Raw genomic sequence first — 17,678 nt, forward strand, 5'->3', positions numbered from 1 at the left:
AAATCCAAGTTAATGGCTAAGTCAGATTTGATATTACTATTTTGAAAAGGGCACTTTTACAAAGATGTCATTTTGTTGCCTGAGCCAAACGTGCCTTTCTGCTAGTATTCAGTGTAACCTGTCTGTTAATGGCTATCCTATGATGAGATGTGTATTGCTCCTAGACAGTGGACAAAAGACTTGGGTGTGGAGAGATGTTTTTCTCCCTAAGCAGGATGGCCTGGGGGTTGTGCCCAGTCCCCTTCCTAAGCTTCAAATGAAGCCTACCCTGTCACTGGCAGATGTAGCTCACACTTGAGCATGCCTCGCTTTTGTCTTCATAGCCAGCCTGTCTCCAAATTCAGTGGAAGGGGGAGCTACCCCAGAACTGGTTTGAAGTGACCAAAAGGGAAAGTGTGCCCATTATCATAGCCACAACTCAAGGTGGCCACAAGGAACTCTGAACAGGGAAAGAAAGGTTCTGTCATTATGAATTTTAGGTAGAGAGGGGAACTGTGGAATAGTTTACAGTAAAATACACAGGAACTACTGCAATAATGGGTAGGGACACCATTGGTTAGGCAGTGGGCAGGAGTTTCACCAACTGACACTGTTCAAGAAACCCAGTGCCAGTAATAGCACATCACATACAAAAAGTTTTCATCCAATTACTGAAAAGAATATTATTATGTATGGAGAACTCCTGAGAGCCAAAAGGATATGTAGCACAAAAGAAGAGTACGACAAAATTGAACGGGAGATGATCAGGAGATTTGAACTCAAGGGTTACAGCAAGAAAATATTAGATACAGCAAAAACAAGGTGATGAAGTGGCATTTGGTAGAAAATCAATAAGAGGAAATATTCCACAGGTGATAGTTGTAGGTTCATAACCACATTTCATGTGAGACACAAGAAAGTGAATGCAATATTGGGGAAACATTGTGGTTTACTGAGAAGTGATCCTATAATTGGAGGTGAGATGCCCAGGAAATTCCTTATCACTTTTGGAAGGTCTAAATCTATGAGAAATCTGTTGGTCAGAAGTGGTGTTAGGACAGACAAGCAATTGCGGTTGAAACCCTCAGAAGGTTTTATAAAATGTAGGAAGTGTAAAGCTTGTTGAAAGATATCAACATACCAGGCAAAATAAGATCATTAGACATTTTAATTGTAAAAGAGAATATGCAGTATATATACTGAGATGCCCCTATCCTAAAATCTATGTAGGTTGTACTAACTGACCCATCCACAACAAAGTTCTGCAACTCACACACTCTTATGAATTCATAGGTGTACATGTAACTCTTCATCACACCTGTGTGTTCCTTAATGTCCAATGCCAGAATATACTTTGACTCTAATATTTGCTGCTCTTTTTTTACTTGTTTCCTCCCCGGTATCTTTTTGGCTAACCTATCGATCACACTGTATCTCAATCCACTCTCATCTCCATTGTGCAATTGTTGGCCCTGTCCATCGCCCCTCCTCCTGTCCTTTGATGTCTTAGTACATGCCTCTGCTCCCTTACTCCAGCCCTGGGAGGTTTTACCTTCCCTGCATGGTCAGCTTGCTGCCCCTGCATCTCACCCCCTTCCCACCTTCCCGCTATTGTCTGTGTGCTTGTTTCAATCCCCTCCATGATGTGTTATGTTTCCACTGCCCCTACCACCTGTGCTGCACGGTCATCTTGCTGCTTCTCACCCCATCCTTTCTGCCCTCCATTGTCCATATACAGATCCCTGACTCCTCCCTCCTGCTCTCCATGTTTAGGTGTGGTGCCACTGTCACTCATGCCTGCCCTGTATGGTCAGTTAAGCTGACATGGTCCTTTACTCCTGCACTGTGTGGTCATCTTGCTGCCACTGTCCCCTCCCCCCTGACCTCTGTTGACCGAATCCATGTTCCTACCCCTTCCCTCCTGCTGTCCATGGTCCACTGAGCTGCCACTCTTCCTCCTCCCTGCCCGGCATAGTCTGTTGTACTGCTACTGTATCTCCTGCATGCTCTGCATGGTCAGCTTGGTGTTCCTGCCCCTCCTCCCCCCTGCTCTCTGTTGTAAGAGTCCATGCCACATTCCTCTCTTTTCTGCCCTCCAGGGTCTGTTGGTGTGCCCCTGCCACCTCCCTCCTGCCCTCCATTGTCCGTTAAGCTGCCACAGCCCCTTCTGCCTTCCCTGTATTGTCAGTTTGTTGCCCCTGCCCCTCCTCCCTCTTGCCCTCTGTTGTCTGAGTCCATGCCCCTAACCACTCCCAACTCCCTCCTGCTCTCCATGGTAAATTGTGCTGTCACTTCCCCTTCTGCCTCCACTGCATGGTCAGTTTGCTGCCCTTGCCACATCCCCCACTCTCCTTTGTCAGAGTCCATGACCATATACCCTCCCTCCTGCTCTCCATTGTCATTTGGTGTAACCCTGCTGTCTCCCTCCTGCCATCCATAGTTCACTGTGCTGCCACTGCCACTTCTGTCTCCTGTGCATGAACAGCTTGTTGCCTCTGTCCCTCTTCCCCCTGCTCTCCGTTGTCAGAGTCCATGGCTTTATACCCTCCATCCTGCCCTGCATGGTCCATTGTGCTGCCACTGCCCCTTCTGCCTCCCCTGAATTGTCAGCTGGCTGCCCTTGCCTCCATCCCACCCCCTACTATCTGTTGTCTCTGTGCATTTCCCTACTCCCCCCCCCGCTCTCCATGGTCTGTTATGCTGACACAGCTTCTCCCACCTGGCCTGCTTGGTCTGTTGTGCTGACACTGCCCCTGCCTACCTGCCTTGTGTAGTCAATTAGCTGCTCCATCCCATTCACTACACCTTATGTTTTTGGGTCCATGCCTCTACCGACCCAACACCCGCCCTCCATGGTCCGTTGTGCTGCCATTGCCCTCTACCGCCAGCCCTGTGTCGTCTATTGTCCTACCACTACCCCTGAAGTATACAAAATAAGTGATGGATGGAATTCTTGACTTCATCTTAGCCACTGGTATTAACATGGACTGCATCCAAGTCAATTGTTATTTTGCACACCATGCCACCTTAGTTTGGACCCAGACATATGGAAATCAATCTTCACCGACTCCAATAGGGACAGCCCAGCTCAAACTGCCAGGTCAAATCCTCCCCGAACCAGAACACAACCAACTCAAGACCTGTTTTGCCCTTATTAGGGCTCATCAGTTAGACATATCTTGGTTCTAGTGGCACACTGTGCACTCCTTCTGCCTGCCATGCGTGGTCAGCTTGCTGCCCCTGCCACCTCCCTTCTGCCCTCTTTGTCTGGGTCTGTGTCCATCCCCCATATCTACCTCCCTTCTGCCCAAATCGTCTGAGTCTGTGCCCATCCCCCATAAGTCCTGCCCTTCAAGGTCCATTGGGCTGACACTTCCCCTACTTCCTGTCCTCCATGGCCTGTGGTCTCTTGTCTGTCCAGTATGGTTGTCTTGTTGTCCTTGCCCCTTTTTCCCTGCACTCCATGGTCTGTTGTTCTACCACTCCCCCTCCCATGAGTGGTCCACCTACCTGCCATGGTCAGCTTCCTGCCTCTGACCCTAAGCCCTTCCTTCTGCCCTCTGTTCCGCCCTCCATTGTCCATGTGTGACCTCTGCCTTCCCCACCCATAGTTTTCTAAAGAACAACTAGAGCGTTAACATTCTGTATTCATGACAAAAGTGTGGCACAGCTGAAGTCATCTTGATAGAATCAAAACCATGAAACATAAACCATTTCCTTTAGAGCAACGTGTGGGGTTATTTTTCTCATTGTCATTATGGTTTGTACCCTGAATTCCCATACAAAAGTCAAGCAGCCTGCTTTCATGTCAATCCAAGTCTAGCAGGACTGCTTTGATGTCAATCCAAAAGTATTTCAGGCTGGTCAGTGATTTATAACCTAAGCATACCTCCTTATATCTAGGCATCCTTGCACGTTTGCACCGAAAGGAGGAGCATGGAGAGCATGAAGTTCAAGGGATCCCTGATATGGGTAAGACCATTATGAAGGGGGCTTGAATAAAATACATAATTCAAGAGAAAACCAATATTGGTAAGACCATTATGAGAGGGGCTTTAGCAAAATACATCATTGAATGCTGTACCAAAATAGCAGGTCACTTATGCATGTTTGATATATTCTGTCTATAACCACCCCATCCTCCTAACCCCTGTGCAAATAGGCTAGCAAAATCAGGCCGAATTACATGTAACTAGAAAATCTGCTCTGCGATAATTTTCAGTTATGAAATTCAGGTCACTGAGGAGACATACGCTCAGGAACAAACAATCCTTAACATGTTAATTACTTAACAAACTGATACCTCAACATCTGCAAGGCAGTGGACTAATTGGCAACAGCTTGTTTCAGTAATAAATAGGAAATGCCTATATACAGTATTAGAATGTTATCTTCTAATAGGGGAAGAAGGGTAAAGTCTTGTTTATGTTAAATGAGAAAACTAAGGATGTGTCATTGTTAGGGACGTTGACGGAGAAGATATATGAATGGTAATCCAGTTTCAGTTTCAAATGAGTTTCAAGTTATAGTTAATTGCTGGTTCACCAAATCATAAGAAGGGAATCCAAACAACAAACATCTTAAACAATACTGTCATTAATATTTCACCATACTATCATTCATACTTAGCGGAATAAACAACTAACAGTAATCAAACAACCATTAGTTGCCAGAAAACCAAAATGCTCCCCATAGTTTCTATTTCCTTCTGAAATAGGTAACATAGGCCATTGGAATTATTTTAACTTCCTGCAGATTTGTATGTCCCAGGTAAAAATGCAGAAACTGAATCCTTAACTAGGGATCGCAAGGTAAAACTAGGAATGGCTGTGTTAAGACCAGCATGCAGAAGGTGAGACAATCCCTTAATAATTTACATTTGGAGAGAAAATAAAACACACCCTTTCAGAGACCAAGTTATAATGAAATTCTTAAACACTGTCTTGAGTAAACTATCATCGTCTGAATCTAGGCAGCAAAAAGAGTCCAGCCAGTGCATATACAGAGGAGCTCCTGCTGTTGGATAAAACTCCTTTACAGCCCCAACATTCCTACCACTTTATTTCCTCATATTGTAAAACAAAATGGACTAGAAATTAATTTGTTTAAGACCAAAATTATGATTTTTGGTAAGTGCCCTTACAAATTTATATGGCTGGTAGATGATGCATCCCAAGAGATTATCAAAACTAATGACTATCAATGTTTAACAAGCACTCTATTCGCAGAATAGAGTAAGCATATATGTTAGTTCTCCTTCGTCTTTGAAATCATGACTGTACCTGCATCATTACGTTTTGGAAATCTTTATACTGCAATGTTTTACACAATAATAGTGGTGCTGAATAATGGTTCACTAGATTATGTGAAAAATGGCCCACCAATTATCTTAGGTGTTATTTCATTGTTCATTTTGTATACCTGTGTGTGCTTGATTTTATTTCTAAATGCATTATGATAATGTTTTATCAATTATGTAAATAAAATGTGACTTTGACTTTAAGCATTGTTTTCAAATTAGGTCTTTCAGTTAATATTATGCGGTCACTCCAGTCAGCCATGTCTCACACAAATTGTTAAGGTCCTCTCACAGCTTATATCCAGAGGCAGCCCTCTCTTGACTTTCAGTTTAGAGCAAAGATACAATAATTTTTGGATCGTGACAATCCAAAGTGGATTGCCACATTTGTTTTTTCCATCCCATAACATCATGCCAGATCTTCTTCCTAACAGTTAATATCTATGATTTTAAAATTAATTGCAAGATTGTTCTCTATGCAATTCTGCGATAATACGTTTAAAGATCTTTGTAACGAGATTTTCCTCTGATCGGGGAATATCATATAGCCCACTTAAAAGCAGAACATAGATGTGCACTTACCACCTTTAAGGTGAAAGACTCTGAAAGTGATTTAGAGATTGTGAGGATCTCAAGCTAGATACAGGGGGTGTGAAACGTACAAACTTGGATTGTGAGGGAGTGAGATTTTCAGCATTGCATACAAAGCTGCGCAGGTACTAAGCTGGATAATGGGCGTGGGAAGACTCAAAGACTCTCAGCCCCGATTACAGAGGGTGTTGAGGATCACAGGCTGGATACAAAGGGTGCAAACCTGATTTTCAAGCCCGGACATAGAAGGGGTGAAGATCCCAGAGCTGGATTTAGAGAGAGTAAAGGTCCAAGGCATAAATGCAGCAGCTTACTAGGGAGCCAAGTTATGGAGTTGTGTGAGGATCCCAAGTTTGATACAGAAGGTTTTAGAGATCCAGTCTGGATGCCGAGGATTAAAGGATACCCGCAGCCTAGGGAGGGTGTTAAGTTTCCAATCCTGATGATTGTGAAAAACAGGTTTCCAGGTCTGGATGCAGAGGGATTAAGTGTACCAGGACAGGTTAAAGAGGATGTGATGTTTGCAGGTGGGGGTATTGAAGGAGCAAGGCTCCCACACCTGGATTCAGAGGCCATTGGGCATCTGGTTGGTTACAAAGCATATGAGTGCTAAACATGGTACACATAAAAGTGTGTTAGGGTTCCAGTGAAGGTTGTGAGGGTCCCCGTCCTGAACATAAAGGCATAGGTGTGGAGGGTTGGAGAACCAGGGCCTAGATTCACAGAATATGTAGGTTTCATAGTGGTTACGGTGTGTAAGATTCTAGGCTAAGAAATAGGACGGTCAACGTCCTGTCTAAACAGAAATTTCATGGCAGCCAGTCTGAACCTTAGAAATTAGGGCTTAGACCATGCTCTTTGGTACTTTGGAGGCTCCTGTCCTAAAGAGGTACCAGAAACCCCTTGAAAATCAAGGTCTAACTGAAGGAAAGAGGTATATTGTCAGACAATGGGGCAGCCCACAGTACCAGATCAAATAATGGATCATAGGCATGGACTTTCTGTTTCATGTGGTGGTTTATCAAAGCAGACAATGTCCCAGCAACAATGAAAAAAATTGGGGTGGGGGCGTCTTTGGGGATTCGTTTACGTAGACAACCAATAAGAGGAACTTGCCAGAGATTTCTCTCTCAAGTAGTTTAGAATGTACCCTACATGAAAACTCATGTTGACTCCAGCATCTGAGGATGAGATGCTGTTATTTGAAGCTCATTATGTACCATATATAGAACCAGTATTGTTTACTTCCACCAAGAACATATCTGTATCCAATCGATTCACTGTCATTATAAGTGATCAAGTCACAACCCATCTTGAACTTCACCTTCTTCTAGACAACACTTAATCAGGATTCAGGAAAAAACACAGCAATGCAAAAGCACTCACCGTGGCCACTGATGACATTCAAATCATCCTGGACCAAGGAGAAACAGCAGCACAGCTGCCTTTATCTTGCTTGACCCCTCTGCTGCCTTTGACATGGTCTCCCCTTACACTATTATCAGAAGACTGTATGAGATCGGCATACAAGGATCCAATGGATGTATTCCTTCTTCACAGAAAGAACCCAAAGGGTCAGGCTGCCACCCTTCACATCTGAGACCAAAACAATTATATATGGAATCCCACAGCGATCTTGTTCCTCGGCCCCACACTTTTTTACATATATATGACTGCTTGCCAACATCATCCGATCACAAGACATCACCGTCATCTCCTACGCTTAAGACAACCGACTCATTCTCTCCCTGACCGACGAAACAACCCCCACCAGCACCAACTTCACCAACTGCAGGACTATGGTAGCAGATTGGATGCGAACCAACTGCCTGCAGCTCAACTCCAACAAGACGGAAGTATTGGTCTTCACCTGGTAGCCATCAAAGCTAGGACCAACACTCACACCCACAGACAACACAAGAAATCTAGGGATCATCCTAGACGACAAGCTCAACATGACAGCTCAAGTCAACGCAGTGTGCACTTCCTGCTTCCACATCCTACGCATGCTCTGAAACATCTTCAAATGGTTGCCTCAGAACACAGACGGACCATCACGCAAGCACTCATCACCAGCAGGCTGGACTATGGCAACACTCTCTATGCTGGAATCTCTAAACAACTTCTACACAGACTCCAGACCATTCAGAACACCACTGCAAGACTCATAATCCACCTCCTGCTTCGCACCCACATCACACTGCACCTCAAGAAGCTTCACTGGTTTCCCATTCATAAGTGCAGCCAATTCAAACTTCTCACGCACACATAAAAAACCCTACACAACACAGCACCAGAATACCTGAACAGCCCCATACACTTCACCAACCCGCCAGACACCTATGCTCTGCCTCACTCACACACATTCCCCGCATTCAGAAAAGCAAAACTGAAGTTCGCTCATTCTCCTATATTGCACCCAGGACACGGAACGACCTCCCTCAGCACAAGAGAGCCTTCTCCTCACTTCTTGAGTTCCGCAAGAGGCTGAAGATCTGGCTCTTTGTATAAGCACCTTGGGGACCACAAGTCTACGTGCCTGCCCAAGCGCCTGGATACCCTGTCAGGTGATTAGTGCGCTATACAGTACAAATCAATGTAACATAACATTATATGTAATTGTTCACAAAACACGGTTTTGCCATTTAAACAACTATTCAGTCTTTTTTACCCAGCAGGAAGTAAGGGGGCATATAGCTTGCTTGCACTGGTTTGGTCCCGTGGCACCCTTGCTTTACTATTATACTACATACTGAGTTTGTGAGGATCTTAAGCCTGAGTTAAGAGGAAGTCAGGGCCATGAGTTTGGATACAGAAGGTTTGAAGATCATCAGAGTACACTTGGAGGTCCCAGATCTACATAAAGAGTTAGAAGTGCTCTCCGAATTGTAATACCCTTAGCCATACTTCACCAAAGCTATTCAATACTACTGCTTCATGTAAACTTCTGGTTGAGCTCTTTGCATTAGGCTCTCTCCCTCCTAAGCACTGGACAGGCACATGGACTCCTTGGTGGTCCCTTTTGAAACCTCGTTCTTCGTAGTAACTTCTCATCTTCCACGACCCTCCTTGAACTGGGTGAGTCATCCCTCACCCACCATCGTCCACCCATGCAATCCACGGAGACCTTTACTGTCCCTCTTCCACAACTGTGTATCGCGGGGACCCCCCTCTAGCCCTCTGCCACCTTAGTTAGCCCTTTATAGGTATCCATCATAGTCCATCACCCATGTTAGCTCTATGCACAGACCCCCTTCACTAGTTGTCTTTCACCATACCCCTCTGCACAGGCCCCTTACTGACCTCTCTCACAGACCCCTTACTAATCCTTTCCCACAATAGGTCTATGCAGAGACCCTTTGCCCTTCCCTGCCACCATTACTGTGCCCATCAAACCTTCTCCAGGAGTTTCAGCTTCAGCCGGGCCATTTGGTCGACCAGGGAAGGATCTGCCATCCTCGCGGAAGGTTGTCTGATGGTTCCTGGTGTCCGGTAATTGCTAGGCGGTATCTGGTGGCTGATGTGGCGCACCCAGTGACTGGAGACTGATGGTTGGGGTTGGGCGGGCGACTTGACCTGTGACCGACGTCTTACTGCTGATACCCGGTCTCCGACCTAAGCTCTCATCCTCCAGTCGCGAGGCCTCGTCTATACACGATTTTCTTTTGCTGGGGTATTCAAGAAAGAGCCAACGGGTAAACAGAAGAGTGGGTTTGCCACTTGGCCGGGGACCCCTTACAGGGTCCGCCGATAAGCAGCTAAGACGATATGTGGGGCTTGAATTTCGGTGCGCATGTTACTGTCCCCGACGTCGGTCTCTGTCCTGTCCTTTGCCTGATCTCGTTGCTAGGGTCACACCCCTGCTAACAACTTCATCTCCAGGAGGAGGTCACGTGACCGCGGCATCACCTGGCACAGGTCACTAAGGCACAGCTGAATGAGTGCCCGGAAACACGCAAAAAGTTGGGTCATGAAAAGGGAGGGCCACCGAGGGGTGCATGAGAAGAGGGGCTACCAGGACGGGTACATGAGGTTCAGGACCCTCGGCCTGAGGAGAAAGGCATTGTAGCGTTGCCCCTAATTTAGGTCTACTCTACAGGCATTATTCGATGAGGGGCCACGAAGAAAGCGCTATGGATTGGGCCATTAAGTTGAAGGTGTTGTGAGGAAAAGGGCATGGAGCCAGGTTCACTAAAGTATTGTTGGGGACCGGGCCACGTAACCCAATTGTGATATAGATTTGTTGGGGGGGTGGGGGGGGGTTGCAGCTCGGAAAGGAGCTTGGCGGGTTTCTCCTATTAAATGTTAGCAGTTCGATACATTTAGATTGGAAAACGATGTTAATCGCATTGACAAATATCTCCTTCCACTCCCTCTGCTCCCCGCCCCTTCTCATACAGTCCTCTCTCCCCCCAGCTCTCCAAGCCCGAGCCCTCTGCTGCCTGCTCATTCTGTTCTCACCATGCCCCCTCTGCTCAAACACAGTACTTTAAATGTAAACATAGAAGTGCAGGTACTCTGCGCAGAGTACCTGTTTGCTCCAGAGAAGTGCCGGTACTCTCCCATTAAATATATTGCAGCAGTGCTGAATTGCCATGTCTGCGCCCTGCCCTTTCTTTCTGTTCACACATTGCCCCCTCTGCTCATACGTAGTGCTTTAAATGTAAATAGAGACGTGTAGGTACTCATTAAGTAGAGTATCTCGTTGCTGGGGCCACACGCCCTGCTAACAACTTCATCTCCAGGAGGAGGTGCCCCCCTCCTCACACACTGACCCCTCTGTGCACACCGGCCTCGGCTCATTGGCCTCTGCTCTTCGCCCCCTCTGAGTTGTTATGGGATCTGAAGGAATTAGAAGGCCGGTGCCCTTCATCATATGGCTCAATATTTATTTCCAAAACATTATACTCCTCAGGCATGCCCTCCAAACATGATCCCTCTTCATTGCACCTTTCCAACATTTCCCATCTGTATTTGGGACGAGGCACCGTAGATATTGCTGCGTTATATACCAGTCATACATAATTTATTATCCGCCTTCTTTGGCCTGTCCCATCATAATTTGGTAATGATTTCCTCATGGGCTACTTCTGTCCCTAGATGCCTCTCCCAGTTCTGCAAAAAAATAAATTTTGTACGTTTCTGGGAGTGCTTTCACTGTACATAAATGGCTGCGGTAAGACATTTGGGGCCAGATGTATCATTTATCCAAATAGCAATTACGTAATTGCGATTATCTGAGAATCGCAATTATGTAATTGCTATTTGAATGTATGAAACTCAAGGAGTTTCATTTAGCGGTTCCCAAAGGCTCGCATATGGACCTACCTCATTAATATTTATGCGGTGAGGTCGCAATTTGTGACCCATTCTGAATGGCTATAATCACAGGGATGGTGGCCTGCTGCGCTCAGCAGACCACCATGTCTGTGGTTGCTTTTAAATAAAGCAATTTTTTAAAAATGCAGTCTGTTTTCCTTAAAGGAAAACAGGATGCGTTTAAAAAGAAAAATTTAAAGTTTACTTTTAATTCTTTAAGAGTAGGCAGTGGACCGTGGGACCACTGTCTGCTCTTAAAAGTGTTTTCGCATGCATTCACAAAGGGGAAGGGGTTCCTTGAGGACCCCTTCCTGTTTGCGGATGGGTTACCACCTACTTGGAGTAGGTGGTAAAATGCAAATGTTTTGCAACCGCATTTCGGTTATAAAACATTTCTACAGTCCGCTGCGATTTGGTATTAGGAAGGGACACCCTTGACACTCCCCTTCCTAATGCCAAATCGGTAAGTAGTCGCAATTCCAATTTGCAATTCGGTAACAAGTTACCGAAACGCAAATTGGAATTCGTACATACCAAAATGCATTTTCACGATCACAAAAATGCATGATACATCTTGGTTGTATTGTTGATGGGGGATATGTTTTTAACACAGTGTAAGTTCTCTTGTCCCTGCATCCCTATTCACCGGGTGCATCGCCTAGGGCCAGATGTACGACCCACAGTTTTGCGGCTCATTTGCGAGTCGCAAAACCACATGTACAACAGTGTACCTCACACTTTGCAATTCCCAATGGGGTTGCACATAACCTACCTCATTAATATTCATGAAGTAGGTCACAATTTGTGACCCCATTTGGAATGGCTGCACTCACAGGGATGGTGGCCTGCTGGGGATAGCGGATCACCATGTCTGTGACTGCTTTTACAATAAAGCATTTTTTTTTTTAAATGCAGCCCGTTTTCCTTAAAGGAAAATGGGATACATTTCAAAAACAAAAATGAAAAGTTTTTTTTTCATTTTGCAGAGCAGGCAGTGCTCCGCGGGACCACTGCCTGCTCCAAAAAAGTATTTTCGCTACCATTGCGACTTACAATTAGGAAGGGATTACCAAATCACAAAATTGGGTTTGTGCATCGCCAAATGCTTTTTTCTTGTTGCAAACGGCCCTTGAGACGAGAAAAAAGCTGTGTACATGTGGCCTTTAGTGTCTTATTTGAGAATACAGATGCCTATCATTTGCTGAGAGATTAAAGTCAATCTTACACTGTTAACTTATGTAATACTATGGGGTATTTGTTTAGCAGATGCACATCCTAGTTTCTTGGCACTGTTTACCTGGGTTTAGTTGACAGCACATTGTGTGTGTGTGAGAAGGGAGATTAGGAAGGAAAGAGAAAGGTCTTTAAAGAACATCTGAAAAGACAGAAAGGAGGTTCTAAACGAAGAGAAACAGGAAGGGCATTCCAGGCTATTACAGCAGCCACAGCAAAAAAAAAACAAAAAAAAAAACTCATGATCTCCAAAAGAGGCAGTTCTGATTTTAGAACTTTGAGCAAAAATTGGGTATTGGACCCTTAAGCTCTAAGTAAATTTGTACCACTCAAATTTTGACACTATGAAGTCCGGTGAAGACTGATAAATTGTTTAACGGAGGGTAGTCATTGCCTTGTAAACGTAATACTTGGGGGCACAGGCAACCAGTGTAGATGTTTAAGGTAGGGAGAGATGTTTTGGTGCTTGGTAACACCGCAGATCATGCGAGCATCAGAGTTCTAAATGATGTGCAGGTAATTAACAGTTTTTGTAGACTCATTGAGAAAAGTGGAGATGCCGTCATCAATGCAAGATTGAACAATGGTGTTGATTATATGATGACACCTGGGCCCAGGGAATGATATTCTGGATGGTCTTAGGGTAGAAGGAGCAAGTGCCAGCTAGTTTGTTACCATGATATCCAAATATAAGATTTGAATCCAAGAGAATGCCTAATCTCTGTACCATAATCACTGCAGCGGAGTGGGGGAGGGCGGCATTGAAGATGGCCATGAAAGATCTTGGGCAGTGACTGCATTGTGAGGGAAAACCAGAAGTTCCATTTTGATAGAATTTAATTTCAGAAAGTTTTTAGATATCCACCAGCAAATCACGTGTAGAGGGCCATGCAAGAATCGTGGGGAGGATGTGTCCAGTTTTAACCTAAAGATCAGCTGTGTATCATCTGCACACATGTAGAATTTTGCACCCAAATGGGACAAGAGTTCAACCAAAGAGCGCATGTAGATGTTAAATAGCAAAGGAGACAAAGTTGAACCTTGTGGGACGTCACAGCTGAGAGCTTTGGAGCATGATTAGAAGGGAGGTAAAATCACTAATTGATAAAAGTTGAACAGGTAAGATCTGAACCCTTTGTGAAGTGAGGATTTTAGCTTGATAATAGATTCAGGGGAATCCAGTTTCATTTAGACATGAGTGCGGTCTGCACATTGGTGAAAGTAGACAGCCTGGGCCAGATGTAGCAAGGCATTAGCGCCTCGCAAACGGCGAAAAACTCCATTTGCGAGGCGCTAATGCCCGCACGCGATGCAGAAACACATTTTGCAAGTCGGAACCAACTCGCAAAATGTGTTTCCGACTCGCTAATAGGAAGGGGTGTTCCCTTCCTATTAGCGACTCGCAATGCTATGTATATTCATTTGCGACCGCGATTGCGGTCGCAAATGAAGGCGCAGTTACCATCCACTTGAAGTGGATGGTAACCCAGGCGCAAACGGGAAGGGGTCCCCAGGGGACCCCTTCCCCTTTGTGTCTGGCACAAAAAATAATTTTTCAGAGCAGGCAGTGGTCCCATGGACCACTACCTGCCCTGAAAAATACCGAAACAAAAGGTTTCGGTTTTATTTTCAAAGTGCAGCTCGTTTTCCTTTAAGGAAAACGAGTTGCACTTTGAAAAAAAAAAACTGGTTTATTTAAAAGCAGTCACGGACATGGTGGTCTGCTGTTCCCAGCAGGCCACCATCCCCGTGAGTGCCCTGACTCTCTATGGGGTCGCAAATTGCGACCCACCTCATTAATATTAATGAGGTGGGTCTTTGCGACCCCATAGCGAGTCGCAGACGGTGTCTGAGACACCGTTCTGCATAGCAAATTGCGACTTGCAATTTGCGAGTCGGAAGAACTCGCAAATTGCAACTCGCAATTTGCCACCAACCTACATCTGGCCCTAAGATCTTAAAGGTTATTGGCATTCAATATTAGAACTTAATGGTACTCGTGTTACCAACCTCAGAAGGATTGAATGTAGAGTGGACTTGCTGAAATCTGAACCAATGGCCATAAAGTCAAACAAAGGCTGTGCAAATACACTAACTAGTTCATTGAGCCACTAAACCTAGGACGTTTTTTTGCTATTAACTGATATTAAACCATCCACTAGGTAGATCGAACATAGGGCCAGAAGTATCAATTTTCCCAATAGCGATGAACTAATTCCGATTTTTTGCAAATCGCTATTAGATAATCGCTATTTGAATGTATAAAACTCCCAGAGTTTCATTTAGCGATTCCTAATGGTTTGCAAATCGATTTACCTCATAATATTCATGAGGTAGGTCGCAATTTGCGACCCATTGTGAATGGCTTCAATCACAGGGATGGTGGCATGCTGGGCCCAGCAGACCACCATGTCTGTGATTGCTTTTAAATAAAGCAATCCTTTTTTTAAAAATGCAGCCCGTTTTCCTTAAAGCAAAAAAGGATGCGTTTAAAAAAGAAAAAAAGAAAAGTTGGGACCACTGCCTGTTCTTAAAAAATGTTTTTGCATGCATTCACAATGTATTCACATGCGTTCACAAAGGGGAAGGGGTCCCTTGGGGACCCCTTTCCATTTGCGAATGGGTTACCACCTTCTTGAAGTAGGTGGTAAAATGCAAATGTTTTGCGACTGCTTTTGGTCTCAAACAATTCCTACATACCTCTGTGATTTGGTATCGGGAAGGGATGCCTTTGACACGCCCCTTCCCAATACCAAATCGGTATGCAGTCGCAATTTCAATTTGGTAACAAGTTACCGAATCCCAAATTGGGATTCATACATACTAATATGCATTTTTGCGATCACAAAGGGGATCGCAAAAATGCATGATACAGCTGGCCCATAGTCACTACTACTTAGTTAGCAGTTGGCTAAGTAGTAAAGTTTCTTTGCTTTTTGCTCTGGCCTGCGCAACAGCGTTTTCATATTGTGAAATTTGCCTGCAGAATTTTCTTTCAACAAAAGTAGTGTGGGAGAGTTACCATGCAAAACTGGATTTTTTGTAATGTTTTCTCCAGTAAAATCTACTTTTGTGAACATTTTGGTGGTCATTCTCTTGTTATCCTTTTCCCTTAAGAATTAGGATGTCTTTGTTCTTCTCCAGGTTTCCAGCTGGTTGCTGCTATCCTTAGGCTATGTTGTCGAACCTCCCAAGGTTTCTTGAATTTCTTTGTGGGAAGTTTATAGGTGTGTATGCAAGTGGGTGTTATGCGATTTAACAATCTCTTGTTGTACAGTGTCTGTTATTGATATAAACGGACAAGTATACATACATGATAGGTTATAGACTCTTGTGCCCAGATTTTGGCCTACCATAAGACACAATATTTTTAATGCTGCTCCTCTATTTGTTTCTCTCTTCCTGATCCTCTTAAGGCACTGCTTCCAAGAATTGTTAGAACCACAACATAATTTTTAGAATAGCAAACTTTTAGGGCCCACCTAGCTTTAATGGATATGAGGTAGGCAATTTTTTAATGGTAAGTTTGCATCAAAATGTAAAAATGTAAGCCAAGCGCATGCAAAATTCTGTATGCATCCTCACATTCCAACCTAATCATCATAAATACATCTTAATTCAAAGTGACTAGCAGTTCCTACCATACCATCAAATTGATGTTTTAGTTTATGTTATGGAATATTAAGCTAACAGGACTCCAACAGGCAGACATGTTTTAAGGCACCTGGACACCTAGCCTACCACTTGTCTGTGGCTTCCAGTTCCTGCTTATTTCAAACTGATCCAGTGACACCGCAGCTGGCTGTTTTTTTCCACTGGGGTTTCCCCAATCACCAACTCTTCTTGCCAACAGAAGCCCTGCCCACCCCGGAGCCTACTTAACCCCTTCGCTGCCAGGCCTTTTCCCCTCCTGTGCCGAGCCTTTTTTTGGCTATTTGAGGCAGTTCGCGCTTAGGCCCTCATAACGTTTTCTCCACATAAGCTACCCATGCCAAATTTGCATCCTTTTTTTCCAACATTGTAGGGATTCTAGAGGTACCCAGACTTTGTGAGTTCCTCTGAAGGAGACCAAGAAATTAGCCAAAATACAGTGAAAGTTTTGTTTAAAAAAAAAAAATAGGAAAAAAGGGCTGCAGAAGAAGGCTTGTGTTTTTTCCCCCTGAAAATGGCATCAACAAAGGGTTTGCGGTGCTAAAATCACCATCTTCCCAGCTTTCATGAACAGGCAGACTTGAATCAGAAAACTCAATTTTTCAACACAATTTTGGCATTTTACTAGGACATACCCCATTTTTACTATTTTTGTGCTTTCAACCTCATTCCAGCTAATGACAGGATTGGGTGAGAAACCTATGCTGGATCGAAGAAAACTAAACATTTCTGAAAAGTAGACAAAACTCTGAATTCAGCAAGGGGTCGTTTGTGTAGGTCCTACAAGTGTTTCCTACAGAAAATAACAGCTGATATAAAAGAATATTGAAATTGAGGTGAAAAAAACCAGCCATTTTTCCCACATTTAACTTTTTCCTTCGATGTCATATTTTTGAAAGCAATATACCGTTACGTCTGCTGGACTCTTCTGGTTGCAGGGATATATAGGGCTTGTGGGTTCATCAAGAATCCTAGGTACCCAGAGCCAATAAATGAGCTGCATCTTGCAATGGGTTTTCATTCTATACCGGGTATACAGCAATTCATTTGCTGAAAAATAAAAAGTGAAAGATAGGTATCAAGAAAGCCTAGGTAGTTACAAAATAGGCACAAGATAAGGTGTTGAGAAGTAGTGGTTATTTGCAAATCTCTGAATTCCAGGGTGCCCATACTAGCATGTGAATTACAGGGCATTTCTCAAATAGTCGTCTTTTTTACACACTGTCTTACATTTGGAAGGAAAAAATGTAGAGAAAAACATCGGACAATGACACTTGTTTTGCTATTCTGTGTTTCCCCAAGTCTCCCGATAAAAATGGTACCTCACTTGCGTGGGTAGGCCTAATGCTCTCGACAGGAAACACAACATGGACACATCACATTTTTACATTGAAATCTGACATGTTTTTGCAAAGTGCCTAGCTGTAAATTTTGGCCTCTAGCTCAGCCAGCATCTAGGGAAACCTACCAAAGCTGCACATGTTCTAAAACAAGATACCTAGGGGATCCAAGATGGGGTGACTTGTGGGGCTCTGACCAGGTTCTGTTACCCCGAATCCTTTGCAAACCTCAAAATTTGGCCCAAAAAAACTTTTTCCTCTCATTT

At 44.2% G+C, this 17,678-nt stretch overlaps 1 protein-coding gene across 1 annotated transcript in view; it reads right to left on the reverse strand.

Annotated features, from left to right (window-relative positions):
• C3_1H21orf58 (chromosome 3_1 C21orf58 homolog) overlaps positions 1-9,707 on the reverse strand; it is a 103,893-nt gene extending 94,186 nt beyond the window's left edge. Inside the window, exon 1 of the mRNA XM_069225494.1 lies at positions 9,266-9,707. Coding sequence (XP_069081595.1) covers positions 9,266-9,325 — 60 coding nt within the window. The 5' untranslated portion in view covers positions 9,326-9,707. The remainder of the gene's footprint in view (positions 1-9,265) is intronic.
• Positions 9,708-17,678: the final 7,971 nt, after the last annotated feature.

The sequence above is a fragment of the Pleurodeles waltl genome, chromosome 3_1 (genome assembly GCF_031143425.1).
Source record: "Pleurodeles waltl isolate 20211129_DDA chromosome 3_1, aPleWal1.hap1.20221129, whole genome shotgun sequence".
Classification (NCBI taxonomy): domain Eukaryota; kingdom Metazoa; phylum Chordata; class Amphibia; order Caudata; family Salamandridae; genus Pleurodeles; species Pleurodeles waltl.